We start from the raw sequence: 26,226 nt of genomic DNA on the forward strand, positions 1-26,226 counted from the left end.
GATCCATAAAACTCACAAGGTCTATTATGAATCAGAGTACTAAAGCACGGATCAACTTAATTGAGTACAGTTAAATAAGTTTACAATATAAATAAACTACTCCTGTGTAAAATATGTAAAACAACCCTAAAATTTCAACTTTTTTATTTTATTAGAATTTTTTTAATCAAAATTATAAATAGTGACCTACTATTTCTCATTTCCCTCCATTTTCTCTCTCTTCATAGGGAGTGAAAGAGTACTGACAGTAGCGTTGAGAGAGAAAATCAGTCGGAGCAGCAAACGCGGCCCCAAAAGCACACTCTCCCTTCGCCGCCGCGTGTCTACTTTCGCTCTCGCGCTCGGAATTTCAGCTCGGTGTCCTCTGATTTCGTCTCTCCGGTGAATCTCTCTCTCTAGTTTGTTCAATCGCTTGATTTTTCCGCCGAGCTTTGATTGTTTGTGGCATTACTTTAATCGTGAGCTAAGTACATACATCTACATATGCTTATCCATGTAATGATTTTGTAAATGTGCACACATGATTTTGTGTTGGATTGCATGTTGCTTAGTCGAATTTACTGCTGCTCGTGTTTTTGAATTTTTTGCCCCTCAAATTTTGTTTCTGTTTCCATCTACGTGTTGCTGTTTTTTTGACCTACATTTGATTACTGTGTGAGCATGTTTTGGTCCCTCTAGAAGTTTCCCCCCTTTTTTTGCGATGGAGAAAATTTCGATAAATCGGTGCTTTAGATTGATTCTGCTCGCTCGTTGTAGCCTGCAAAGTGCAAACCACGTAAGAGAGTTAAAGCCCGACCTAGGTTTTATAAATTTTCTTTTTATTCATGAGAGGCATTTCTTTGAAAGTCGTGTGCTTGTGTATTAGTGGTTAGGTACTTAGGTTATGCTAATTTGCATAGATATTAAATGTGTTTCTTTTTTCCATAATTGAGATTATGTGAAATTTTTCGGATTGACACCATGCTTATTAATATGCTGCATTTGGTTTGTTTGATGAGCAATTTCGGTCTATGTTAATGAGTTCCCATATATTGTAGCTGCAGAATATACTATATGTTCATTAGAATTCTGTTTAAACATCTTTGAGGACTTAGACTTGGTTAATTGGGTTGGGTAAAGTGGGTCAGGTATTTTTGTTGGTCAGGCTGCTTGCGATGCATATGGTAATTTGTAACCTTAACTGCTAGCTGAATGTTTGAATAATTCTGTTATCTTGTACCTTTTCTTCTGTCTCTGTTATTTATTTCCACAAATGTACCGTTCACTGATTATTCTGTTTATCTTAGTCCATTCGTTCAAGATAGAAATGGAAAAGGAACTACCACTGCCAACTATACAGCAAAGTTTGACGGTAGAAATGGAAAAGGAACTACCATTGCCAACTATACAGCAAAGTTTGACAGTAGAAATGGAAAAGGATCTACAAATGCCAACTATACAACAAAGTATGAAGGTAGAAGGTGCAGAGCTTCCCAAGAGGTCCATCATGACACGGCCTGGATTTGGAACTTCTGGAAGACGTGTCTCTTTGCTTGCAAATCATTTCAAAGTTTCCATCAAAAATCCAAATGAGATTTTTTACCAATACAGTGTACAGTCAATGCCCTTTCTTTCTTTCAAATTTATTGCAACATATAGTATGCATATAACATATTTTTCCTACTTCAGGTTTCCATAAGTTATGAGGATAATATGACTGTTGACAACAAGATAATTGGGCGGAAAGTCATTGATAAACTTTACCAAACATACTCTTCTGAACTTGCTGAAAAGAGATTTGCATACGATGGGGAAAAGAGTTTGTTTACAGTGGGGCCCTTACCACAGAACAAGTTGGAATTTACAGTCATTCTTGAGGAATCTACCGCTAAGGGGTAACATCATTATCAGAAATCATATTGCTTGTGGCTCGTCTTTTTCATTTATCTTTTATTGGTATTGCCTGAACTAGTGAGATTCATCAACTGTGTAGTAGTGGTAGCCATTCCAATAATGGGTGCTCGACTGAGCCTAGCAAAAGGTCTAAGCACACTCTACAGTCAAAAACATTCAAGGTAGAGATCAGCTATGCTGCTAAGATACCCTTGAAATCCTTATCACTTGCCCTTAAAGGAGCTGAAACAGAATATGTCCAAGATGCTCTGAGAGTTTTGGACATCATTCTAAGGCAACAAGCAGCTAAACGGTAAACCACACCACCTCATGGATTGCATTCATTTGGTTGTTAGCAGCTTGCTAAATGGGAAAAATTGGATGCAGCGGCTGTCTTTTGGTTCGACAATCATTTTTTCATGATGACTCGCGGATGTTCACTGATGTTGGAGGGGGTGTGACAGGCATACGTGGACTCTATTCCAGCTTTCGTCCAACTCTTGATGGTTTATCTCTAAACATGGGTACCAATCCACCTGCTTTTTCTTTGCACAGTTGTATGTTTGGCATGCAATGCTTCTTGAAGAAATAATGCCTCAAAATCTCTTGTTCAGATGTATCAACAACCATGATCTTGAAACCAGGACCTGTTGTGGATTTCCTTCTTGCCAACCAAAATGTGAAGGATCTTCGCTATATTGACTGGGTAAAGGTATAAATATTCCAATGCATATTGTAGCTATATTGTTACCGTTTTTATATGCTTGTTTATGGTTTGGAAATTGAAGCACAGGCAAAAAAGATGCTCAAGAATATGAGGATCAAAGCAATTCATAGTAATAAGGAGTTCAAGATTATAGGTTTGAGTGAGAAACCATGCAATCAGCAGTTGTAAGTTTGTAAATATTTACCTTAGCCGTTTTTCTTTTCCCCCTTTCCTGACTCATTTGACATATATTTACATTTTTAGTTTTTCCTTGAAAGTAAAAAATGGTAGCAATGCTGGAGGCAGTGACGAGGCCCTTGAAATTACTGTTTATGAGTATTTTGTTAAACACCGAAATATTGAAATTAAATCTTCAGCATACATGCCATGCCTTGATGTTGGGAAACCAAAACGACCAAACTATCTGCCATTAGAGGTGCAAATTTTTATCTCTTTGTTCTCTTCGGAATTCAGAATGTGATCATCAAGAAACTTAATTATGTTTTCTCTCTGAATTTTCTAGCTCTGTTCTCTAGTCTCACTTCAGAGATACACAAAAGCGTTATCAGTGATCCAGAGATCATCCCTAGTTGAAAAATCAAGACAAAAGCCACCTGAGAGAATTCAAGTTGTAACTGATGTAAATTCTTCTGCTTATGTATTATTATTTTTTTCTTCTTTTATTGTGATGCAGGGTGATTCATTTTTTTGAATCTTTCCAGGCTATGACAAAATACAAGTATGACGAAGATCCGCTCCTTGCCTCTGGTGGAATATCAATTGAAAAGCAGCTTACTCGAATAGATGGACGGGTCCTTGAAGCACCAAAGGTAATTCTTTTGTTATACCGATGAATCATGTAACTATAACACCTTGTATCTCTTTCACCTACAGTTGAAGTTTGGAAGTAATGAAGATTTCTTACCTCGAAATGGTCGGTGGAACTTCAATAATAAGGTATAATCTTGGGCATTACTTTTGATAACCTGCCTTATGAATAGGAAAGCACTGACTGAACAGAAATTAGATTTTGTATTGTTAAAACACACAAATACATTCTCTGAACTTTCAACTAATTCTCTGGCTTTGATATCTGAAGAAACTTCTGAAGGCCCAGCATATTCAAGAATGGGCACTTGTTAATTTCTCTGGACGCTGTGAAACTAGTCATCTTTCACGTGAGCTGATCAACTGTGGGAGGAACAAAGGCATTGTATGGTGTATTATCTGCTTCTCTATTATTGTCTTCTTAGTTTTTATATATGCATTCTTATATCTCCTTGGTTTTGGTTATATAGGAAATTGAACGCCCATATACGATTATTGAAGAAGATCCCCAGTGCAGAAGATTTAGCCCTGTCGTACGTGTAGAGAAGATGTTCGAGCATATTATGGCTAAGCTACCTGGTCCTCCTGAATTTTTGCTTTGCGTTTTGCCAGAACGGAAAAATTGTGATATTTATGGTAGTAACTATGCAGTTCCCATTTCCAGGATAAACAGTTTCTAACTAAGTTATTAGCTATTTAGTTTATAATCTTGTTTAAACACATAGGACCTTGGAAGAAAAAATGTCTGAGCGACATGGGTATTGTAACCCAATGCATTTCTCCTATCAAGATCACTGACCAGTACCTAACAAACGTACTTCTCAAAATAAATTCCAAGGTATCAAGCCAATAAAACCTCAAAAAATAACTCTTTTTTTTGGCCTTATCTTATGCCATGTGACTTTGTTATGATTTTTTTCCCCATCTCATTTATAGCTAGGAGGAACCAACTCATTGTTAGCAATAGAGCATTCCAATCGCATTCCACTAATTACAGATCAGCCAACCATGATACTGGGAATGGATGTTTCACATGGTTCTCCTGGTCGATCTGATGTTCCATCCGTTGCTGCTGTAATATTCTGCCTGTTCACCTTGTTATAGTATTGTGCATGGGATATGATTTACTTTATACCTAACACTTTGATGCATTTTGCTTTTCCATCACTATAAGGTGGTTGGATCACGAAGCTGGCCATTGATATCAAAATACAGAGCAGCTGTTCGAACTCAATCTGCAAAGATGGAGATGATTGAATCTTTGTTCAAGCCACTAGCAAATGGGCTGGATGATGATGGTATCATGAGGTGCATTATGCAAAAGAAGTTTTCAAATTTTCATCCGTTTTATGTACTAGTAGTTATAAAAAATGCTGAAGCAACGGCATTGCTATTTTCTTCAGAGAACTACTTTTGGATTTCTATAAAACCAGTAATGGACGCAAACCAACTCAAATTATTGTTTTCAGGTAAGAATACTTGTGGTGGAAGTTTTATTTTCCTTTTAGTGATGCAGGACCGTGTTAGATTTGGTTAAAAAGATGCAATATATTATCACATGACCAATCATTTAGAGTCATTAATCTTATTGCATCTCTGCCATAATCTCTGTTTTGATCGCTAATATATATCCACTTTCCCTCAGGGATGGTGTCAGCGAGTCCCAGTTTGCTCAGGTTATAAACATCGAGCTTGATCAAATAATCAAGGTAGATTTTCTTCTCAGATTTCCAGCAAGAGCATATTGAGCTTCTGCAGTTGTCGTTGCTTTTATTTATTGTAGACATTATGGACTTTCAGTTTCAATTTGAACAGTCACATCCTGTAGGGTTTTTGATGGCTAGAGCGCTGATTTTAGTTTTCTGCTTCAACATATGTGAATCATGAAGAGAACAGAAAATCATTCTGCAGAAAACTTAGGAAAATAAAGATAAGAAGTGCTTTCCTGCAAGCAAAGAAGGGAACTACTGTAGTGTTGTCCTCGACAAACTTTAGGTAGCCCAAGGCACCTTAAGGAAAAGTATTTAGCCAAAAAACTATACTTACACCATAGTTTAGCATACACGTCTTTGAAGGAATACCACAAATCTTTCATTTTGTCGAGTTATCTTAATTTCTATTGCATTTGAATTTCAAGCTCTTGAATCATGATGTGCCTGGCATACTATTTTGGTTGCTTGCAATCCTTAACGTTTTCTATTTCAGGCATATCAGCATCTTGGCGAGTCTGATATCCCAAAATTCACTGTGATAGTGGCACAAAAGAATCACCACACCAAGCTATTCCAAGCTTCAGCTCCAGAGAATGTGCCATGTGGTCCGTTTTTTTGGTTTATGCACTCTGATTCTCGTTCATAATTGCAAACAATAGAATGCATAAGCTCTCTCATTCCATCTTTCCTGCAGGTACTGTTGTGGATACTAAGATTGTTCACCCTAGATATTATGATTTTTACATGTGTGCTCAGGCGGGTCTGATAGTAAGATATTACCACACCTCCATTTTCTTTTGTTTTGTTTTTCCTTTTCCCTTTAACTCTCTTTTGCTATTAGTTGTTTGGATAATAATGATCGTGTCTAATCCTGCCATCATTCATAACATATGGTTATAAATGACAGGGAACTTCTCGACCTGCCCATTATCATGTCTTGCTTGATGATATTGGCTTCTCCCCTGATCAACTGCAGAATCTGATCCATTCACTATCATACGTGTAAGATTTCAGGCTCTTCAACGTTTTCTCCCTTAGTAAAGACGGGTTTAGTAATGTACCGCTAACATTTTCCCCGTTTTTTCTTCTAATACTCTCTAGTTACCAGAGAAGTACCACTGCTATCTCCATAGGTATTCAACTCTCTTGCCATAATGTTTCATCTAGCAAATATATTTTGAAAATGTCAATTGATCACTGTCTGCATTTTACAGTGGCACCGGTATGTTATGCACATCTTGCAGCTCAGCAGATGGGTCAGTTCATGAAGTTTGAGGATTTGTCTGAGACATCGTCTGGACAGAATAGCGTGGCAGAAACTGGAAGCATCCCCGTTCCTGAGATGCCCAGGCTCCACAAGGATGTTGCTGGATCCATGTTCTTCTGTTGATGCAATGGATTGGCTTTTTTGGTAGTGTTTATGGATGAACAACTCTGAAAACAGGTGTAAATAGCTGGTGACTTCGATGTTCGGGTAAATAGGGAGGCTAACCCTGAACTAGGTGAAAATTTTGATACAAGAAAGGCTGAATCATTGTCATTTAACTTGATTTGTACACCTTTTGCTTCACCTCTTCATTGTTTCCATTTTGAAAAGTTATTTATCAGTACTTGGTATGTTAGTTACATTTTGTTCATAATGTAGCACCTTCTTTTTGGGTCTTAGTATTTGGTGAATTGGTTTAACATGGTGTATTGTTACATATATTATCCATGTTAAATTTACAAATTCATAAAAATTTGATAATTTTTAAAAGTTAGTATGTAAACACAATCTGGTCATCATTGTCAAAAAATTGTGTTAATATAACAAACATAATGTTCATGAAATAAGGATATACTAATAAACAACAATGAATAAACTTATCTATTTCTATCTTTTATCATAAAAATGTCACAATTTTCTGGTTATGCATCAGATAAACAATTGTGTTCAACTAAAATTCATTTGGCTCTAAAAGAACCAAGTCCAAATGATAACATATGAAAGCTCTAATCAATTCTCTGTGAAAACATCAGAAATAATATTTAACCATTACCTATGATTTCAAGAATTTAGCCATTTATAAACAAAATCCAGAATCTTGCTCTCATTCTTCTAATTTTGATCCTAAAACTTGGAATCCTTAGTGCTGAATTACAATTCAAGATTTTATATAATGATCCAAAATGGTAGCTGTGGAAAATGGCCAAATCATAGAAAAACATGAACCCATTAATCTGCATTTTTCTTGTGTTCATTTCATGTTTCTCTTCTGTTAAAAGCAGACCTCACCACACCATACATAATGTTGGCTTACACGCATCGTCAGCCGCTGCCGAGGGCCTTTGCACCACACTTGTGGAGCCACAGAACTACCCTTGCCATGAGCATAAGGTAACATTACATTTAGTTTTGTAATAACTTTTTTTTTGCGCTGACATAAAAAATTGCATGACTATTTTAGGTGAAAACTAAGGATGGCTACATTCTTAGCTTGCAAAATATCCCATATGGAAGATCAGGCAAGACAGCAGGAGAGAGGCCACCAGTCTTCTTACAGCATGGACTACTCATGGTTTGTTTGAATCATACTAAATATTTTTCATCATCATTGCAAGAATTTGGAAATAAGCTGAATTGTGTTAGTTAGTTTGTGAGTAAAATGATGACAAAATATGGTGCAGGATGCGGTGTCGTGGCTGCTTTGCCCACCTGACCAGTCTCTGGCTCTGGTCTTGTCTGATGGAGGGTTCGACGTCTGGCTCGTGAGCACACGTGGCACGAAGTACAGCCTTGGACACACTTCCCTTTGCCCTGATGATGCAGTATCATTCTTGCACCTTTTCCTTTCTTTTTCGTTTTAGCTGTAGTTTTTTTTAATATGGATAATAGTAATTTATATCGTGAACTTTTGTCAAATTCTGATGCTCAAAACAATGTCAATTTGTTAAAATAAGAAATGCAAGAAGAAAAGAAAGAAAATGAAAAAGAAGAAATACTTTATTTTAATGAAACATATCGTTTTGAAAATCACTAAAAGACAGCGTTTTGTGTACTGATGGGACGATTCAAGAAAATTGGAACTTCGCTTTTATTTTTCAAAATCTTATGTGGCTGGCCAAGATTTCACCAAACTTCGTGATTCTAACATATGGAGAGTTTGATACTTGCTAGGTCTACTGGGATTGGTCGTGGGACGAGCTCGTTGCACATGATCTTCCTGCAACTTTTGAGTATGTTCATAATCAGACAGGGCAGAAGCTTCACTATGTTGGTCATTCACAGGTAACCTTGCTAGGAACACACATGCATTTATGTTCTGTGAGGATATATACTCCCTCCGTCTCTTTCCTTTTTGGGACGTCCCACTTTGTTAGACACATTTCCTCACTGTAACACTGCTCTCTCTTCCTTTAATCTCTCTCCACTTGACTCACAAAACATCACTGCATAAAATCTCGTTGGTTTGTAGGGAACTTTGATGGCTCTTGCTGCAGTTTCTAATGGAGATTTAGTGAGCATGATGAGATCAGCTGCATTGCTAAGCCCTATTGCTTACCTAGGTGAAGTCACTTCACCTCTAGCAAGAATTGGGGCAGAAACTCTTCTTGCATAGGTAGCTAACTAATTGAAATATATCCTTCAAATTTTTATTTTTTTTGTTGGGATTTCTCAGTATAACATGTACTTATGTTTTTTTTTTGACAGACTTTGCATTGGTTGAAGATCAATGAATTCAACCCTATGGGGTAAGACAAGATCCCGAGTGATCTGCCTCTCCTCCTTGCCTATGGAGGGGTGGATGCCCTCTCGGTGCCAAGGGACATGGAGCTTCTGCTCGACGTCCTGCGCAGCCGTGGGGGAGATAAGCTTGTTGTGGAGTATAGAGAGGAGTATGCTCATGCTAGACAAGTTGTGTATGATCCTCTCATAGCCTTCTTTAGGCTTCATTAATGATAAAATGTTTTGTGTGTTTTTGTTGTTTGTTTTTTACACATGTATACCCACGTGGATCGTGTTTGTGAGTGGTCGAACGATGATCGGACGGTCTGATGAGATTTTGTGTTGAAAGTTGGTAAGAAGAGTTTGAATTTGAATGGATTATTTCTAGTTTTTGTATTCTTGATGCGAAACAAATAGTTAATGCATGTTCTGGGACGGACGCATAAATTTTTTTTCGATAAATGCTGTATTTTACTTTTGTGTATTTTTTAAAATCTAAAATCTAGGAATTTTATTGGCTTGATTGACCCAAACCTTGATCAAAAGATCATACCTATGCAATATAGTCTATGAATCAAATGAGACAATATTAAGATAATAACTGGCCGGTTAATTGAACCAGAAAACACTTCATCCTTGGTTAAATCACCAAACAAAAAAAATCTTGCTATTCAGTTATTAAAAATATATACTTGGTTAATACTCCCTCCGTCCCGGGCTACTCGCCCCTTTCCTTTTCGTCACGGAGATTAAGGAATGAGTGTATAGGAAAGTAAAAAATTACGGCTGTAGGTGAAATTTTTTACTAAAAATGGAAAGAGTGCAAGTAACTTGGGACGCCCAAAAAGGAAATAAGTGCGAGTAGTGCGGGACGGGGGGAGTATATTGTTAGTGTCGTCACCTCGTTTTCAATAAGAAACAAGAAGAAAAGAAAATAAAACAAGAAGGTAAAGGTGACGAAAGAAGATGATATTCGAAAGGAAATCAACATCCTTCTTTTATCGGATGGAAAGTTGTTATTTGTGTCGACTTTTGCTATCTAATTAGGACTAAGGTTAAACACTTTTTTTTATTTGAGCAACTGAATTAGACTAAAATAGGAATAATGAAAGGTGTAAGTGGGGAAGAATGACATGCAAGCAACTTTTTCTTATCAAGGGGAGAAATAGGAAATTAAATAGAGGGATCAACCTCTCATTGTTTGCTCTTCTGCCAAGGATGTGTATTCAGGATTTTTGTCTAATACTTACAATATTCGAATTTTGTGAGCATATAAATTTGAACTAATCAAAATTATCCAAAAACCTAATTGTTAAGAATTAAATCCGACCAAATTTAAAAAGCAAAAATATCCCAAAATATATTTTTAATTATATATTAAGTTATAAATATTTTCATAAAATATTATTTGAATTTTAATTAAATATATTATATAATTAAAATTATATATTAAATATAATTCACATTTTGGATATTTTTTTGTTTTAAAATATTAATCGAACCGAATTGAAAATATGAATTTCGGAAGAAAAAGAAATCAAGATCCGATATGATCTGAAATTTCTAAAAAATCTAAATTGAATTTAGTTTTGTTTTCGATTAAATCGGTTTTGTTTTCTGTTCGGTCGATTTCGGCGTATCAGGTCATGATGACGATCCGATCCACATGATTTACGAGGTCTAGTTTTGACAACTCGGCCTAAAAAGGGTTGGATTTGAATTTGTAATTTTCTACATTGATACTTATGCTAAAAAGAGAAATCATGACCTTTCAGCCACATGATTATTATTCTCCCAACAAAAAGGGATAATAATATAACATCATTTGTATTTACTATTTAAACGTAATCTCTCTATTGTAAGATTATTATTTCACAAACAAGGCTGTGCAAAAAGTTAGTAAAAATATTGTATTTATAACTATTTAAACATAATATCTTCGGCCCCTTTTTATTAAAGAAACGTAAAGCAACTTAATAGTTTGATGCAACGTAAAAGCTAATAAGGACGTCGATGATGTTTGTTAACAAAGTAGTTTAATTTTCGTTTTCTATATTATCATTAATTGATGATATATGTGTATGGTTATAACAACTTATTTTAAATAAGTTTTTAAAGCAAAGCACAAATTGATTTATGAAGCAAAGAAAATGTGTTTAATACCCTAAAGAGTAAAGTTATTCCATAGGGGAACTTCGAGAGTATCAATTCATTATTAATACTTAAATATTGAGTACTTGTCTATCGATTTTTTATGTTGTTCGTTTCAATAAGTACTACAGTATTACTCCATAAACAAGCTTGTACATTATTCTAAATTTCATAAAATTGAAAAAAAGCAATATTTTGAAGTGAGTAAATAATTAATGAGAAAATAACCAATGAATTAAAGAGCAATTACTCAAGCTAAATCCTAAGCATGGTACATTTTTACCAAACCTGATAATTTAGTATTATTAATATTAGTTTGGTATGGCTCAATTTGCTTAGACCACAGCGCACACTCTAGCCCCATAGTTAGGTGTAACAATTAAAGAGAAGCAAAAAAAATGATAGAAAAAAATAGAAGCAAATAAAAACTAAAAGTGCAATTTAGATTTGAGAGAGAAAGAAAAAAAGATTTGCTTTTTATCATTTTTTCCATTTAAAGAGAAAAAACAACAATTATTACACTTCTGATGCTAGTAAAGTTTAGTTATATACCTCAAAATTATGACAATTTTATAAAAGTATAAATATATAGTACTTTAGGGTAAGTTTACTTACATGGTTGTCACGACAAAAACTATTAATTATTTATATTTAATTGCAAAAAATTTCCATATATTTGTATATATATGACCAAAATATGTAGATGTATATGCAAGGTGTAACCACATTTTGTTATACAAAAAATAAGATAGGAATAATATTTTTGGCATCTCTCTTTTTATCACTAAAATGAGCTATTAAACAAACTCTGTTGTAGTAGAGCCAATCAAATTATGCGAATCATGGTCCCAAAATATATATTGGAGGAGGAATCAAATTCTTATTAATTTAATTCTGGATATAACTAATAGGGCAAATTGTCAGAAACCATGAATTCTAATCAAATTCTTGTTCATCTATAATTTTTAAAAAATTGACCGTAAAAATTATGAATTTAACACTTTTCTCATGGATCTAGTAATATGTGGAGTATTTGGTTGAAATTATATCTAATATGACATCCGGAAAATTTTATGAGAACGGAATCACTTGTAAATATTATCATTTTCTCAACACATTTAGCAAATAACTCAACACATTAGCAAATTAAGACACATGTCCGTGAAAGCAACAACATATTATAAGTAAGAAATCGGAATGTTTTTACATAAAAAAATTGAGAAAAATGTTAATATGATTTTTATGGCTAATATTTTAAAATTACGGGACATGCCAAAATTGGACTAATATTCATTTTTTTCCACAAATTTCCCTAATTAATACTCATATCCAACTGTAGAGTTTGGCACGTATCAATATGTGTGAGCACATGGAATCCTGGATTTAATAACATAAACTTCTTTATTCAAAAAGATATTGAGTTTTGACTCCCTATAAAAGGCAGCAACTCCATTAATTAATCACCAAAAAATTGTAGGAGAAAGGAGAGAAGATATTTAGTGTGACAAAAAATGGTGATGACGTCAGCAACATCCTTAATTTTGTTGCTACTTATGTTTGCTGCCTTAGCAGCTGGTGGAAGAACAAAGATGTTAAGGGAATTGGAATCCAATAATCATGGAGATGGAATGTGCAAGCTTGTGATAGAAACACAAGGATATAGTTGTGAAGATCATAAGGTAAGAAATTAAGTTTTTTTTGCGTGTGTCTGTGTGTGTGTGTGTTTTATTTTTTAAATTAAAGGAGAGTGTTTTTTCATTATGTTTTCGTGTGATTGTATTAATTTTATATCAATCTTTGAAAGATGAGCTAGTATTATTTTTCTTTCCAAAATAAATTGTACTTATACGAATATTTTTATTTTTTAAAAACAATTTTTGGAAAATGATTGGTTAAATTAACAAATATTTAGATAAGATTGACAGGTTATAAAACTTAAGATATAGTTTCTATAATTACTAAAAACTGGGGATAAAATTGATAAATTTCAAATTTTAGATAAAACGAATAAAATCATTAACTGATGGGATAGATTCCATCACCAGCCTATTTTCTAGTTAATACAGAGGTATAAAATCATTAAATGATGGGATAAGATATTATTTTCAAGAATTCAACAATGTGTACACTTAATTTCAAAATAATTAGCCTCTTTTTATCCTCCCTTTTTAAAACTTACTTAATTAGAAAATGGAATCGAAATTACAAACAATGAGTCAAAAATTGTGTTTTTTTTCATCAATAAATCATACTATTACAAACTCTAGTGTTGAATAAAATAGTGTATGTCTGATGAAGGTGACAACAGAAGATGGATACATCCTTAGCATGCAGCGGATTCCGGCTGGGCGGTGGGGACCCGGGAAGAAGAGTGGGCCGAAGCCCCCGGTTCTACTTCAACACGGCCTACTGACGGTTACTACTTCCAACTCCTTCACCTTTTCATCTTTTATGCAAACAATATCATTACACTTAATTCAAACTTATTCATTTTGTTAATGTTTAAAATAGGATGCCTTGATATGGTTGGATATGCCTCCTGATGAAGCTCTAGGGTTCATCTTGGCGGACAACGGGTTTGATGTTTGGTTGGCCAACGTGCGAGGCACGACCCACAGTAGTAGCCATACCTCGCTTAGCCCTAATGATCCGGTACTGGTTAACCGCCTTTATCATCAGTGTTATAGTATACTCCATGAAAAGCTTCAAATAAGAACATTTCTTATTAAAGTGATAACTAATTGCACTGATTAATCCATATTACTTTACCACATGCCTAACAATTTTCCTTTTTTTCTTTCTTTTATGAATCCATATTACATCTTGTCTCATTCCTTTCTTATAGTTCTTCCTTTTTTCTTTTGTTAATCCATGTTACATCTTATCACATTCATTCTTTTCTTAATCCACATTGCTTCTCATGGCTAAAAATTTTGTTTGTTTTCTTTCCGTTATTAATTCATATTATATCTTACTATTTCATATGTTTTATTTATCTTAAAATACTTAATTTTGGATCCACATTGCATCTTATTTTATGAGTACCAAATGAACATTTAAAATACTTTAAGATAATAGTACTATTTTATTTTACTTATCTTAAAATGAACATTTAAAATAGATAGTTAGAAGATAGACAGATAGATAGATATGTCTAATTCATTTCGATTTTGGAAACATAGGAATACTGGGAATGGTCGTGGGACGAGCTAGCAGCATACGACCTCCCAGCCATGGCCGAGCACGTCTACCACCAAACAGGGCAGAAGATCCACTACGTCGCTCATTCATTGGTACGTAATATCCTAAACCCTAAACCCTAAACCTTCAACACTTTTTGTTTTTATTTCTTCTTAATTTTGTGACGATGATTGTAGGGAACCTTGATGGGATTTGCTGCGTTTTCGAGGCACAGGCTTTTGGAGATGGTTAGATCAGCTGCTATGCTTAGCCCCATAGCTTATGTGGGGCAATTGCCATCTCCCGTTGCTAGAGCTGGTGCTGATATATTCTTGGGTGATGTAAGAATTTTTTTTAAAATATGTTCCTTCCGTCGCAACTTAATTGATTCGTATTAATTTTTTTATTTAAATGAATCACTTTTCTTTTTTTTTTTCCTTTTGATAAAAAAATCAATCACTATAATCTCAATTACTTTATCTGTCTTTTTTTTTCTTGACTTGGTATATATGTATATGAGTGATGAATGTATATGTACCCTTTTGTTGCAGGCGTTTTATTGGTTGGGAGTCAGAAAATTCAACCCACACGAGTAAGAAATTAACTAGCAACGTTAACAGTTTTAGAGGTGACATGATTAATAGATTAACAGTCAAATTGATCATTTATTTTGATAAATTGATGAATTTTAAACTTGTTTGATAGTCTCATCTTTAATTTTAAACACGTAGAAGTGCGAATAGATCTTTATATATAGAGAGGTGTGTTACGTTACATATTTTGTGCTCAAATGTGAGCACCGTTCTATTTTAATAGATGTTGACATTAGTATTTTTGTTTTATCCATTTGATTAATATATGATTTTTGGAACATTAATTTCTTATGGATTTTGGGTAGGAAACAAGGTCCTCCTTCCAAACTCGCTGCTGATATCTGCACCAAAATGAGCTGTTTTAATATACAGGATCTTATATCAGGTAAATCAAAGTTTCATTAACCAAATGATTGAAAGATATATACATACTACTACTATAAATGAATATTTTTCGTCACATTTAATTTAGGCCCTAATTGTTGTATGAACACTTCAAGACCAAATTTTGATAAGCAAGAACCAACGTCAACAAAGAACGTGATTCATCTATCTCAGAGTAAGATCAAAATTAGCTCCGAGCCTTTTTTTTAAAATTTTTATTTATTTATTATATTTATCTCGAGTAGCAGTTGCTATTTACTTCTGAGTCCTGACTAGAAGTTTCGCAACTATTTTATTGTTATTGTTATTGTTATTATTATTATTGTTATTGTTATTTCTTATTTACCTCGAATAGCAACTGGTGTTTAATTCAGTGATTAGGAAAAAGAACATAGCGATGTACGACTATGGCATCATAGCGGGGAACCGCAAGCACTATGGACAGGCGATGCCTCCCGAGTATGACATGACTAGAATCCCGAGAGATCTTCCTCTCCTCCTGAGCTACGGAGGGAAGGATCTTCTCTCGGATGTGAAGGACGTGCACACGCTCATTGAGGCGTTATCGAATCATGACCCGGATAAGCTTGTGGTGCAGTATGTAGAAAAGTATGCTCACATGGATTTTGTTTATGGTGTGAATGCTAAGCAAGTTGTGTACAACCCTGTGATGGACTTCTTTAAATCGAACTAGAATTTGTGTACATTGTAAGTGAATAACCGATCTAAGAAAAGAAAATGGAAGAAAATGTTATCATTGTAAAATTTATGTTGTAATTTACGACTACAGAATTTGTGGTTGTTCGATTACATGGATAGACGTTTAAATTTATTTTGGTATGAATTATATATTCACAAATTTAAGTTCATAATTCTGAAATATAACGTTGTGATGATGATGACTTTTTAACTTGGTATAGGCTTAAGCCGCTTCGTAGCTGTTTGTAGGTTTACCGTTGTAATTGTATAGAGTACTTATTTTTATTTATACAGTATTTTGTTGCTTTTTTTTTATTTATTTCTATTCTAACATTTTTCGGTTTGAACATTTTATTTAATAGTGACAAGGAGGACCTTGTTTCGCAATGCAAATATGTTTCGTACATTAATTTGAAAGATTATATCTCATTATTGAATATGATTATGGTAGATTTATGAGATTGAATCTCACAACTTATAGCCATCTCCTTTAACTAAAAATCTGGATAATCAAATAATAATGAGTCATAACAACTGAACAACGCTTAAATAAACTAATTACACCTAGTAGGATTAACAACATTCTTAATAATCTATCGACACAAAAAAAGAAATAAAAGTAAAAATGGATATTAATTTGGCGGATAAAATTTAAATTGGTAATACTCAGATCTTATTAAGAATAAATTGGATAAATGGATTAAAATGGTAGTAATATTCTCCAAATAAAAGTTAAAATGGATTAACAACACATTCTTAATAATCTATCGAGTCGTCGACACAAAAAAAAAACCATGAATTGTGATCAATTGAGATGACGTTGGCCCTTATACAATGGTAATATCCGGATCTTATTAATTTGACCGATAAATCATTTCCATATCAACATCAGTCAAATAATTTGATAAATTTCTTAGATATTGACCTAAAACTTCACTAATAATAAATAAATAAATCTTGGCATTTTATGCCTGCATTACATTCTTGTTTTCTTCCTTTACCTATTTGGCTTTCTATATTGGAGAACACAAATCCACATTTATGTCCCATTAAAAACCAAATTAAATTATTGAGTGTCTCTCACTAGACTTAATTCTATCATGTGCGTACACAATTTAATTTGAGATTGGTTTCCTAGATATAGCAAATTAGTGACTTTACATAATTCTAATGTTCATCAAATTTGTAATATCCAGTTTGATTTTAAATTTAAACTCATTATATGTTGAAATTCAAGGTTTTGGGTTTACTTCAAATTTGTCTAGTTATTCACAACGTTTTGGTATCATGCTCCTAAAATATGGAAAGAAGAATCAAGTTGTTTAAAAATAAAATCTTCTCGATATATAATACATGTCCAATCGTGGAGTCTTTAGCTTAGTATGAACACATGGAACCGTGTCATTAACGATGTCTGAACTTTATCTTGTAATGACAATAACATAAATTCTTATTCAATCAAATTTTGAGCTTCACTCCCTATAAAAAGGAATGAAATTAAGCAATTGATCAATCACCAATATCTTTTAGAATACACACAATCACATATTTACATAGATTGAATTACAAAAATGGCGATGAAGACAGTGACATCCTTAACTTTGTTGCTACTTCTGTTTGCTGTCCTAGCTGCAGGTAGAGGAACAAAGATTTCAAGAGAATTGGAATCCAGTAATGATGAAGATGGAATTTGTCAGCTAATAGTGAAGACAAAAGGCTATAGCTGTGAAGAACATAAGGTAAGACTTAGTATGTCTATGTGTGTGTGTCTTTTTATCCATTTAGTAGTTTTGAAAAATATTTCAATAGTAATCTTCCTTTCCATCGACAAATTTTACTTGAGAAAAAAATTTAGTAGTTGAAATTGGTAATGATTAATCGGTGTCGTAAATAGTCTTTCGTATTGGACAAAATGAAACTAACAAATGTATCACATCGGTGTAACCAGAAAACTGAAAACAATATATATTTCTTTTGGTACTATTAACTAACTAAACAATACATAAGTTTTATCGACAATTTCAGTTATTAGCAATTGATTTTAAGATGAAGCTATGGATTTCTATCTCTCCATGCATTCAAACTTTCCTTATAACCAAAATCAAAATTCAAAATGAGTCATTATGGTGACTTATTTGGGAATTATTAACTCTATCATACACAGATATCATTATAAGAGTATGTCTGATCAGGTGACTACAAAAGATGGATTCATCCTGAGCATGCAAAGGATTCCAACGGGGCGATCGGGGACGAAGGGGGGGCCCAAGCCCCCCGTTCTACTCCAACATGGCCTAATAAGTGTTGCTACTTCAAACCCTTTAAGTTTTCATCTTTCAGATTAATTAGTGTCCCTACACTTGCTAACAATAATTATTTATTTTCATAAAATGAACTAAACAGGATGCCTCGACATGGCTGGCTCTGTCTCCTGATGAATCTCTAGGGTTCATCTTGGCGGACAATGGATTCGACGTATGGTTGGGCAACGTGCGAGGTACGAACTACAGCAGTGGCCATACCTCGCTCGGCCCTAATGATCCGGTGAGAATCACATTAAACTGCAAAATGAGGATACATGCATGGGAACAAATTAAGTACTACTAATTCTCTAACTTACCTAATTAAATTATACATCTAACATAAAATCCATGAACTCAAGGCAAATAAATAAATGTAACACATACAAATAAATAAGTATATTCCCATTTCTCACCAATATTTGGAAATTTTAGGAATACTGGGACTGGTCTTGGGACGAGCTAGTAGCTTACGACCTCCCAGCCATGTTCGACTACGTCCACACCCAAACCGGCCAGAAGTTGCACTATGTTGGCCATTCCTTGGTAGCTACTAAACACTTTTTCTTTCTTTTCATCTCATTTTATCTCTTCCTTTTGTGATTATTTTAATTTTTTTGTGTGATGATTGTAGGGTACTTTGATGGCATTTGGTGCATTTTCGAGACACGAGGTTTTGAGCATGGTGAGATCAGCTGCACTGCTTAGCCCCATAGCTTATATGGGGCAAATGCCATCTCCTCTTGCTAGAGCTGCTGCTGATATCTTCACAGCTGAAGTAAGTTAAATACTAGTTTATTCTTTCATATTATGTTCTTGTGTTTGATCTTTATAAACGCAATCTTGTGACGTTTGACAGGTGATTTACTGGTTGGGAGTCAAAGAATTCGCTCCGGGAGGGTGAGACGCGTTAAAAATTATCTAAGCTAATATGCCGTTTGCTTCAATGGATTGATTGATTAATTTTGAACGTCGTATCATATGTTTTATCATTCTATCTTGTCACTCAACGTAAACTAGCTAGTGTTTACTGAATATGAGATCTTTCTTTCATGTAGAAATGGAAATAGGACTTTTTGAGAGAAATGTAGTTCTTTGGCTTTTGTGTGAAAATCATGCATTTTTTATGATTTATATGGAATTTTGAGATTTATTTGTTTTTAATTTGGATATGACAGAGGTCCTGTTTCCAAGCTTGTTGCTGATATATGCAGCCACATTGATTGTTCCAATTTTGAAAATGTTATTACAGGTAATACAAGAGTGAAATAAAAATTGTTTCATTGAATTACATCCTCACAAATTCTCAATTTTGTCACCTTCAATTTAGGCCCTAATTGTTGCATGAACTCTTCAACACCAAGCCTTTCTCACCAACAACCAACGGCTACAAAGAACATGATCCATCTAGCCCAGAGTAAGATCAAAAGTTTCGCGCCTTTTTTTTATTTTGAATTATTTACCTCGAATAGTAGCTGAGAGTTACTGGTGTCTTTCCAGTGATAAGGAAAGGGACCATAGCAATGTACGACTACGGAAGCGATGGGGACAACAACAAGCACTATGGGCAGGCGACGCCTCCGGACTACAACATCACTAGCATCCCAAATGACCTTCCTCTCTTCCTCAGCTACGGAGGGAAGGATCTTCTCTCAGATGTTAAAGACGTGCAGACGCTCATTGGGGTGCTGTCGGATCATGACCCGAATAAGCTTGTGGTGCAGTATAGAGATGACTATGCTCACTTGGATTTTGTCTATGCTGTGAATGCTAAGCAACTTGTGTATAGCCCTCTCATGGCCTTCTTTAGTTCCAACTAGAATTTGTGTACATTGAATTCCACATTAATTTTAGATGTTATTGTGAATATAGCAACATTCATCACAATTAAGATTTTAGCATTTCACACTTGGTCTCACTAAAATTTGCTTGTGGCATAATGAAGCTTTTATGGCCATTCGCCACACTAAAAAGTGAGTCGTTCGTCTCAAAGAACGAAGCTTTTCTCGCACGAAAATAGTTTCTCAAGTCTGTGGATCATATTACTTTCGCCATGCTCTCGCTCTCTCAAAAGTTGGTCATTCGAATAGAGAGAAAGGGTCGAGGGGTCGGCTTACCTCGAGAGTGGGTTAGTGGAGTAAGTGAGTTCGTGACAGAAAAATTACAGGTTTAAATTACACCAACACCTCCTGATCGAGCTGATTTCCTTCGTTGTGCATCAGCATGATGCAGAGTCGACATTTTTATGATGAAAAGAAACACCAAATCAAAGACATAACTCTCTTTTTTCAGTTAGAACACAAAATCACTTGATCACCAACACATGAAACTGATCAAAAGGATAACCTTTTTTATATCATAGTACGATTTTCTATTTCTGTATCACTGCATATACTCAAAATTGTTTTCTTTTGAAAAAACCTAAATCACAAAATGAGCTAAATCAGAAATGTGGAGTAACTCTTGGACAAGCCTCTTCTAGACGCTGCTGTCACATTTTCCATCATTTTGTAGAGAGCTCGTTTCGCCTCCCAACTCCCACAGGTTATGAGGTCGTTGATTCACTTCAAGTCTTTATCTGTTCGGCCCGTGAATCCAAATTAAGTCGCCTTTCTTCTTTCATCTTAAGTTTGTGTTTTCTATTCTGAACAAGCATTCTTTTCTCAGAGGTGAATCTGTAAAGATTGCTCGAATGAAATCTTCGACCTGCAATGGAAGAGGCAGTGATTAATAGCATTCCTTTCCGTTTAGGATGTACACGGATTTTATTACCTCTGATGCTTTGAAGTTGCAATCAGCGAGTTCACAACTTTCCCAGGCATCGGTAATGGACTTCAGAGGCATATCCAAGAGTTCTAAGGGAGTATGCAGGAAAAAGTGTAAGAAAATGGTAGTACTGTATGTTATAATGGAAACATGGTACAATAATCGATAAAAAATTATCACCGGCCAACTTTCTCAGCTTCCGAATGGATAATATAAGATTATCCATGTCCTTTTGAGCCTCTTGTGACTTCTCTCTCTCGTCCCCAGCCAACATGGGCTCGAGTAAAGAGGATAGATGCTCGAACAGCAGCTGAATCAGTCTTTGTAGCTGCATTCGGAAAGCCAGTGAGAAAGATTCTTCAGGTTAATATTTATACATTTGTGAACTATATATATACAGTATATATCAGGTTCTGCACTGCACCTGCAATGTTTCTTCGGCAGCCATGTCATCTATAAGAAGTATCTCTTTTGCAAGTCTTGTGAAAACTGACTCTAGAATCACGGTCATACTCTTCTCATAAGTGGAAGGAAGTAACAAAGGTTCCCAGATGATGTGCACTTTCTCAATTACGAACGCAATCTAACACAAAACCCAATCAACATCTCAAACAGGAGAAATGATGAAAACAAGGGGAAGGCATCAAAGCTTTTCTTTTAAAAGAGGTGCTGAATACCTGATCGATGCAAAATTTGGCAGATTCGAATTGTTTTATTTGGTGGGTATTTTGGAATCCGTTGGCTCCATCGATAGCCTAGTCAACAGCATATTATATCATAATCAGACCCCAAAAGATTTGGCTTGTAAAAGAAAATACCATTATAAAGCCCATATACATAACAAGAAAGTGTACCTGTTTTAAGTTGGACATAACAAGCTGAATTTGACGCTGCAAAACATCTTCAGCCAGAAGTTGAAATTTGGGAGCCAAATCAATAAATACAGCAAGCTCTTTAACAGAACTAGGAAAGTATGGACGATACTGCAATATCAAAGTAAGGGGAAACATTACGGAAAAGTAGTTAAAAAAATTTATTATAGTGGTTGACAACAGCTTGGGTGATCATAGATAGGGGATACACAAAAAAATTCAATTTGGGTTGATCACTACTTATTTCAGAGCTGAAATAAATTCGACAATTCGAAATGAACTACAATCAGTTAGCTGCAGAAAATCAGTGATCAATAGCATCAGCATATTTTCAGACAGTATTATAATTTTCAGATGATGGCAAGAAAAATAATCAATTTGCAGGCCAAGCATTCCTGCTTACCTGAAACGCAAGCCCAAGAATCTCCTGAGATAGGTAAAGACAGTCATTGTGCATGAGAACAGCCGCCTGGTTAATGGTATCAAGCTGCCTTTGAAGCTTTACAAATCAAGAAGAGATGTCATAACATTATATATTATCATAATCGTTGAATTTTTATAAATATGATCATATGCAAAATCTTCACCGCAGAACAAAAGAATTTAGCTAAATAGAGCAAGATAGCATAGTATTTTGAATATCGACAGCTTTTTATCTACAAGCTCTATGCACTAACCTTCACGGGGATGATCGCTTCGTAAAGTACTAGAGCATTTCTAGCAGCATGGTAGAATTCCAATGCCACTTTTGGAGGTGACATACATACATCCTGCAATAACCACTCCAATCAGAACAAATTCTGAATATGTGTGGGCACAACGAATAGAAAGTATAGGGATTACATCGATTACATCATTATACTCAACTAACCTTCAAGGTTTGGAGCACAAGCTCCATTAGTTCTTTAGCTGATACAGACACCACACATTCTTCAGATGAAAAAAGCAAAATAACACGATTGGAATCAGCACTCTCTTCTTTATTGGCCCGTGATGTTCTCGTAGCATAGTCCTGCAGGCAAATACACCACAGCTGAATCAGACAGACGAGCAGAAAACACTTACAAGATTACAGATATGTACTCACCTGAGGAAGGCTGAAATCAGATTGCAGAAGCATATTTCTGGCCCTAGCCAATATTTGAACTTTCTTTCTCGATGCAAAGTGCACTTCAACATTGTCAGCAAAATTACTCAGCTTATGATCTTTATCGTTCGAGGAAGATATGAACTTGAGTTCCTTCAAAGCGATCTCAAAATCAATTGTTAGTTTCCTGATTTGCTGAAACTCGGCAAGCTTGGAAGCATCGTCGGGAACAACCTGAAACCAGATGAACGGATTTCATGAGTAAGATACGGTGGGACAAGAATCGACACTTTGAGATCCTCCGACTTCTTACCAAAGGAATGAGCATTTTTACGACATCACATATATTCTCAACAATTTCTTTAGATATGAACCAATGTTGAATATAAGACAACTAAAACATGAACCTTGGCCAGGAAATTTGAAATAATCATATCTGACATCCTCGGCCAAGTCAATCTTCCAAAACAGCACATCCAAGAGCCATTGTTGAAGCATAAAAATTTGCTGAAAAAATCAATGATCCGAACGATGTTGGAGTACATAAGTTCACCGTCTACCTTGTTTCCCTGTGTATAATTGTTACAAAGTTTTAAGCATTGGTTTAATTCACAGAAAGGAATGCGTAAAATGATAACTATATAAACACATAACACATGCAAGCTAATTCTACTTGCCAGATTTCAAATTTGTACCTCGGGCTCAACGGATGGAACCATCTTAAGAACTGCTTCTCTGACATCGCCCGACTCCTGGCTGTTTTCTTCTTCAACAACAGGATTTGCTTTGCAACTCACTACCGGTGTAAAAACGTATTTCGTGATCAGATCTGCAATTTTAGCAAGCCCATAATCAAGGACCCCAGCAACCTACATAAACATCACGGATTATTAGGTATTGCAGAGAAAGGTATCACTGAAAAACGAATCTGGGAATATTCGCCAAATGAAGGATGAAGCACCGTTTGGACTAAGTAAATTTCTTACTCACATCCATAGCATTCATAATAGTGGATAGCTCTAGACCATTAATTCCATCTACGCTTATCTGATGCTTTACATGAACCGCATTTGTATCCTGGTCAAACCGCACACCGTTCTCCATAAACCTCAGAAGTAGCTCTTGAATCTACATCCAAATTGAATGGCTCTAAAAACAAATCATAAAATTGGATAAAATCACCATTTCGTTACTCACAGTCAATCGGAAATGTAAGGTTGAATGTCAATTGCACCACATGCAGCGAAAAAGCAACATATACCAGTCGATTCTCAGTAGGAGCAAATCATAAAAAGAGCACAAATAACAACCTTTTCTAAAATGAAATGAAGAATTCTTACTGCAGAAGCTACTAGCTCAAGATCACACCTTTCAAATGTTATACATTCGTTTTCAATCTAACTAAGGCAAAACCATACATATATAACAAAAAAAAAGCATTTGATTTTCAATGTAGATGGACATTAGCGAAAATTCAATTACTTTCCCCAATTCCTCAAATCACAGAAATCAAAGCAAAATTCCAATTCACCTCCTCGAAACAATCCGCCCACTGCTTTCTGAGAATCGCATAAACAGCCGGCTCACCTTCCGCCGCCGTCTGAGCATCGCCACCGCCCTTCACTCCAAGAGCTTCCTTCAGCTCCCTAAGCCCCTCCGCCGCCTCCACCACTCTCCCACGCTTCACATCCTCCCTAACCACCACCAATTTCCGATCCAATTCCAAAATTACCCCCAAAAACTCCAGAATCTCCCTCTTCTCCCGCGCCTCTCGCCTCTTCTCCACAATCTCCTTCACGATCCTCCCCACATCCGCCTCCACCGGCTGATCGCACACGAGGCTCAGCATCGCGGCGAAATCTTCGGCGAGATTCTCCGACTTGGAAACGACGTCGGCGCAGCTCGAGAAGAGGGTGGAGAAGTCGGAATGGTGGGACAGGAGGTACGATTGGACGGTGGATTTGATCCGGAGGGAGTGGGCATCGAGGCGGGAGATGAGGAGGCGGAGATCCGGCGCTGACAGAGGTGAGGAAGGGGATTCCGGCGAGGAGAGAAGTTCCCGGACGTTGATTGAGTTGATTAGAACGTCCATAGCGAGAGAGTCCACTGTATCGACTGTAGGGAAGTCCGCAGCGGATAATATAACAGTATGGTTTTATTTCACTTTTTCACCCCGAGAGTTTGATAAATTTCAGTTTCGCCCTTAATTCAAGAGTAATACTACTAGCAACTTTATATAAATATTTTCCACCCAAATTCGGGTTTATCCCACAATTTAAGAAATCAAAGGGAGAAATCATTAGGTTTGGATTTGTTCACAATTTTTCTTAATAAATTTTTGGTAAAATTGGATTTAGTATAGCAGTCGGAAATTATACATGAAAGTCACTGTCAATGAATTTAACCATGTCACATATGTTGCTATGCATAGTCGTTTAATTGAAAAACATCAACAATATACTACATGTAGGTTATCATATTTTTTCATGAATAATTGCGAGTATATCTAAATTTCATGATTTTGTGACAGATTTTTTAAGTTGTGAAATATTCCAAAATTCAACCAACCTTCATAACATTTCAAGCAATTTATCCAGTAGAAAATTAATTATTTTATATTATTTTTTCAATGTACTCCTATTTACTAATTTTCAAGTTGCATGCCCTAATACGTAGAATTTCATAGGGGATGATAATTTACTAACCTCTTATCTTATAATTAGCCATAATTGATAAGAAACTATATTAGTCATTCATTAGTATTTAATAATTATAATGTACTCTGTTATTAGACACATGCGTCGGAACTATAGCGTGAATTTTAATAATAATAACAAAAATGAAACTTGAAATAGTTATATGATTCACGATAATGACGAAGTTCACAATAATCTTTTATTCGCGTTGTAGTATGAATGATCATCAAATTACAACATTAATGAAAGGTGTCAAATCAAATCCAAACCTTTTGAAATTTTCAAACTCCGTACATAAAGAAAATAACTGAAGAAGACACAAATTTTATACAAATAAAGAACATTATACCACCTCTCATATCCATATGTGTCATTAACAATTAGAAAATAGACCGAGTCCCCACGAGATAAAAGATATGTACGTGCACATGTACATACATATCTTAATTAATGTCCTAAAACAGTAACTTCTGGTACATCGTCATCAGAATCTTCGTCGCCAAACTTCTTCATGTTGCCTATGATGTGACCGTCATGGCTATCGTCGTCGTCCTCGTTAGCAAGATCGCGATAAACATGGATACTGTGGCCTGGTTGATCCACAGCATGAACTTGTTTTACTAGGATCAAGCAAACCAAAATTCCCACCAAAAAAATCATTGAAACTTTTTGTC

General features: G+C 35.3%; 4 protein-coding genes and 1 pseudogene across 4 annotated transcripts; 4 read left to right on the plus strand and 1 right to left on the minus strand.

Annotated features, from left to right (window-relative positions):
• Window positions 1-213: 213 nt before the first annotated feature.
• On the plus strand, window positions 214-6,783 carry LOC121746167 (protein argonaute 16-like). The gene is made up of 23 exons (XM_042140075.1): window positions 214-381; window positions 1,287-1,591; window positions 1,669-1,874; window positions 1,973-2,185; window positions 2,260-2,396; window positions 2,487-2,584; window positions 2,666-2,763; window positions 2,843-3,014; window positions 3,102-3,218; window positions 3,301-3,408; window positions 3,473-3,535; window positions 3,678-3,791; window positions 3,877-4,042; window positions 4,132-4,244; window positions 4,343-4,480; window positions 4,581-4,714; window positions 4,810-4,875; window positions 5,052-5,115; window positions 5,612-5,723; window positions 5,813-5,886; window positions 6,026-6,120; window positions 6,220-6,251; window positions 6,333-6,783. Exons 2-23 carry the CDS (start codon window positions 1,307-1,309, stop codon window positions 6,506-6,508), a joined length of 2,781 nt encoding a protein of 926 aa, XP_041996009.1. The 5' UTR covers window positions 214-381; window positions 1,287-1,306; the 3' UTR covers window positions 6,509-6,783.
• Window positions 6,784-7,324: 541 nt separating this feature from the next.
• Window positions 7,325-9,055, plus strand: LOC121746149 (annotated as a pseudogene).
• A 3,405-nt stretch (window positions 9,056-12,460) lies between these two features.
• LOC121743827 (triacylglycerol lipase 2-like) lies at window positions 12,461-15,897 on the plus strand. Its single transcript, XM_042137197.1, has 9 exons — window positions 12,461-12,654; window positions 13,274-13,390; window positions 13,487-13,627; window positions 14,158-14,268; window positions 14,353-14,496; window positions 14,707-14,747; window positions 15,054-15,133; window positions 15,221-15,307; window positions 15,507-15,897. The coding sequence occupies exons 1-9, from the start codon at window positions 12,487-12,489 to the stop codon at window positions 15,824-15,826; spliced, it is 1,209 nt and encodes a 402-aa protein (XP_041993131.1). The 5' UTR covers window positions 12,461-12,486; the 3' UTR covers window positions 15,827-15,897.
• Window positions 15,898-17,402: 1,505 nt separating this feature from the next.
• On the plus strand, window positions 17,403-19,951 carry LOC121744282 (triacylglycerol lipase 2-like). The gene is made up of 9 exons (XM_042137766.1): window positions 17,403-17,570; window positions 18,024-18,134; window positions 18,235-18,375; window positions 18,567-18,677; window positions 18,766-18,909; window positions 18,991-19,031; window positions 19,310-19,383; window positions 19,462-19,548; window positions 19,632-19,951. Exons 1-9 carry the CDS (start codon window positions 17,403-17,405, stop codon window positions 19,949-19,951), a joined length of 1,197 nt encoding a protein of 398 aa, XP_041993700.1.
• A 510-nt stretch (window positions 19,952-20,461) lies between these two features.
• Window positions 20,462-24,984, minus strand: LOC121743283 (centromere/kinetochore protein zw10 homolog). Its single transcript, XM_042136539.1, has 14 exons — window positions 24,388-24,984; window positions 23,847-23,984; window positions 23,552-23,725; window positions 23,264-23,425; window positions 22,857-23,090; window positions 22,641-22,781; window positions 22,447-22,539; window positions 22,173-22,268; window positions 21,752-21,880; window positions 21,575-21,652; window positions 21,322-21,480; window positions 21,078-21,225; window positions 20,904-20,986; window positions 20,462-20,837 (listed from the first exon to the last, which is right to left on the minus strand). Exons 1-14 carry the CDS (start codon window positions 24,946-24,948, stop codon window positions 20,751-20,753), a joined length of 2,283 nt encoding a protein of 760 aa, XP_041992473.1. The 5' UTR covers window positions 24,949-24,984; the 3' UTR covers window positions 20,462-20,750.
• Window positions 24,985-26,226: the final 1,242 nt, after the last annotated feature.

This window comes from Salvia splendens, chromosome 8, assembly GCF_004379255.2.
Source record: "Salvia splendens isolate huo1 chromosome 8, SspV2, whole genome shotgun sequence".
In the NCBI taxonomy this organism is placed as follows: Eukaryota; Viridiplantae; Streptophyta; class Magnoliopsida; order Lamiales; family Lamiaceae; genus Salvia; species Salvia splendens.

Coding starts and splice junctions, on each gene's coding strand:
- LOC121743283 (XM_042136539.1), bottom strand. CDS start 24,948: ATGGACGTTCTAATCAACTCAATCAACGTCCGGGAACTTCTCTCCTCG. Junction 23,726..23,846: donor CTATTATGAATGCTATGGAT/GTGAGTAAGAAA, acceptor ATGTTTATGTAG/GTTGCTGGGGTCCTTGATTA. Junction 23,091..23,263: donor TTTCAAATTTCCTGGCCAAG/GTTCATGTTTTA, acceptor ATCTGGTTTCAG/GTTGTTCCCGACGATGCTTC.
- LOC121744282 (XM_042137766.1), top strand. CDS start 17,403: ATGGCGATGAAGACAGTGACATCCTTAACTTTGTTGCTACTTCTGTTT. Junction 18,678..18,765: donor ACTATGTTGGCCATTCCTTG/GTAGCTACTAAA, acceptor TGATGATTGTAG/GGTACTTTGATGGCATTTGG. Junction 18,910..18,990: donor CTGATATCTTCACAGCTGAA/GTAAGTTAAATA, acceptor GACGTTTGACAG/GTGATTTACTGGTTGGGAGT.
- LOC121746167 (XM_042140075.1), top strand. CDS start 1,307: ATGGAAAAGGAACTACCACTGCCAACTATACAGCAAAGTTTGACGGTA. Junction 2,764..2,842: donor AAACCATGCAATCAGCAGTT/GTAAGTTTGTAA, acceptor TTACATTTTTAG/TTTTTCCTTGAAAGTAAAAA. Junction 5,724..5,812: donor TCCAGAGAATGTGCCATGTG/GTCCGTTTTTTT, acceptor TCTTTCCTGCAG/GTACTGTTGTGGATACTAAG.
- LOC121743827 (XM_042137197.1), top strand. CDS start 12,487: ATGGTGATGACGTCAGCAACATCCTTAATTTTGTTGCTACTTATGTTT. Junction 15,134..15,220: donor TATACAGGATCTTATATCAG/GTAAATCAAAGT, acceptor CATTTAATTTAG/GCCCTAATTGTTGTATGAAC. Junction 15,308..15,506: donor CGTGATTCATCTATCTCAGA/GTAAGATCAAAA, acceptor TGTTTAATTCAG/TGATTAGGAAAAAGAACATA.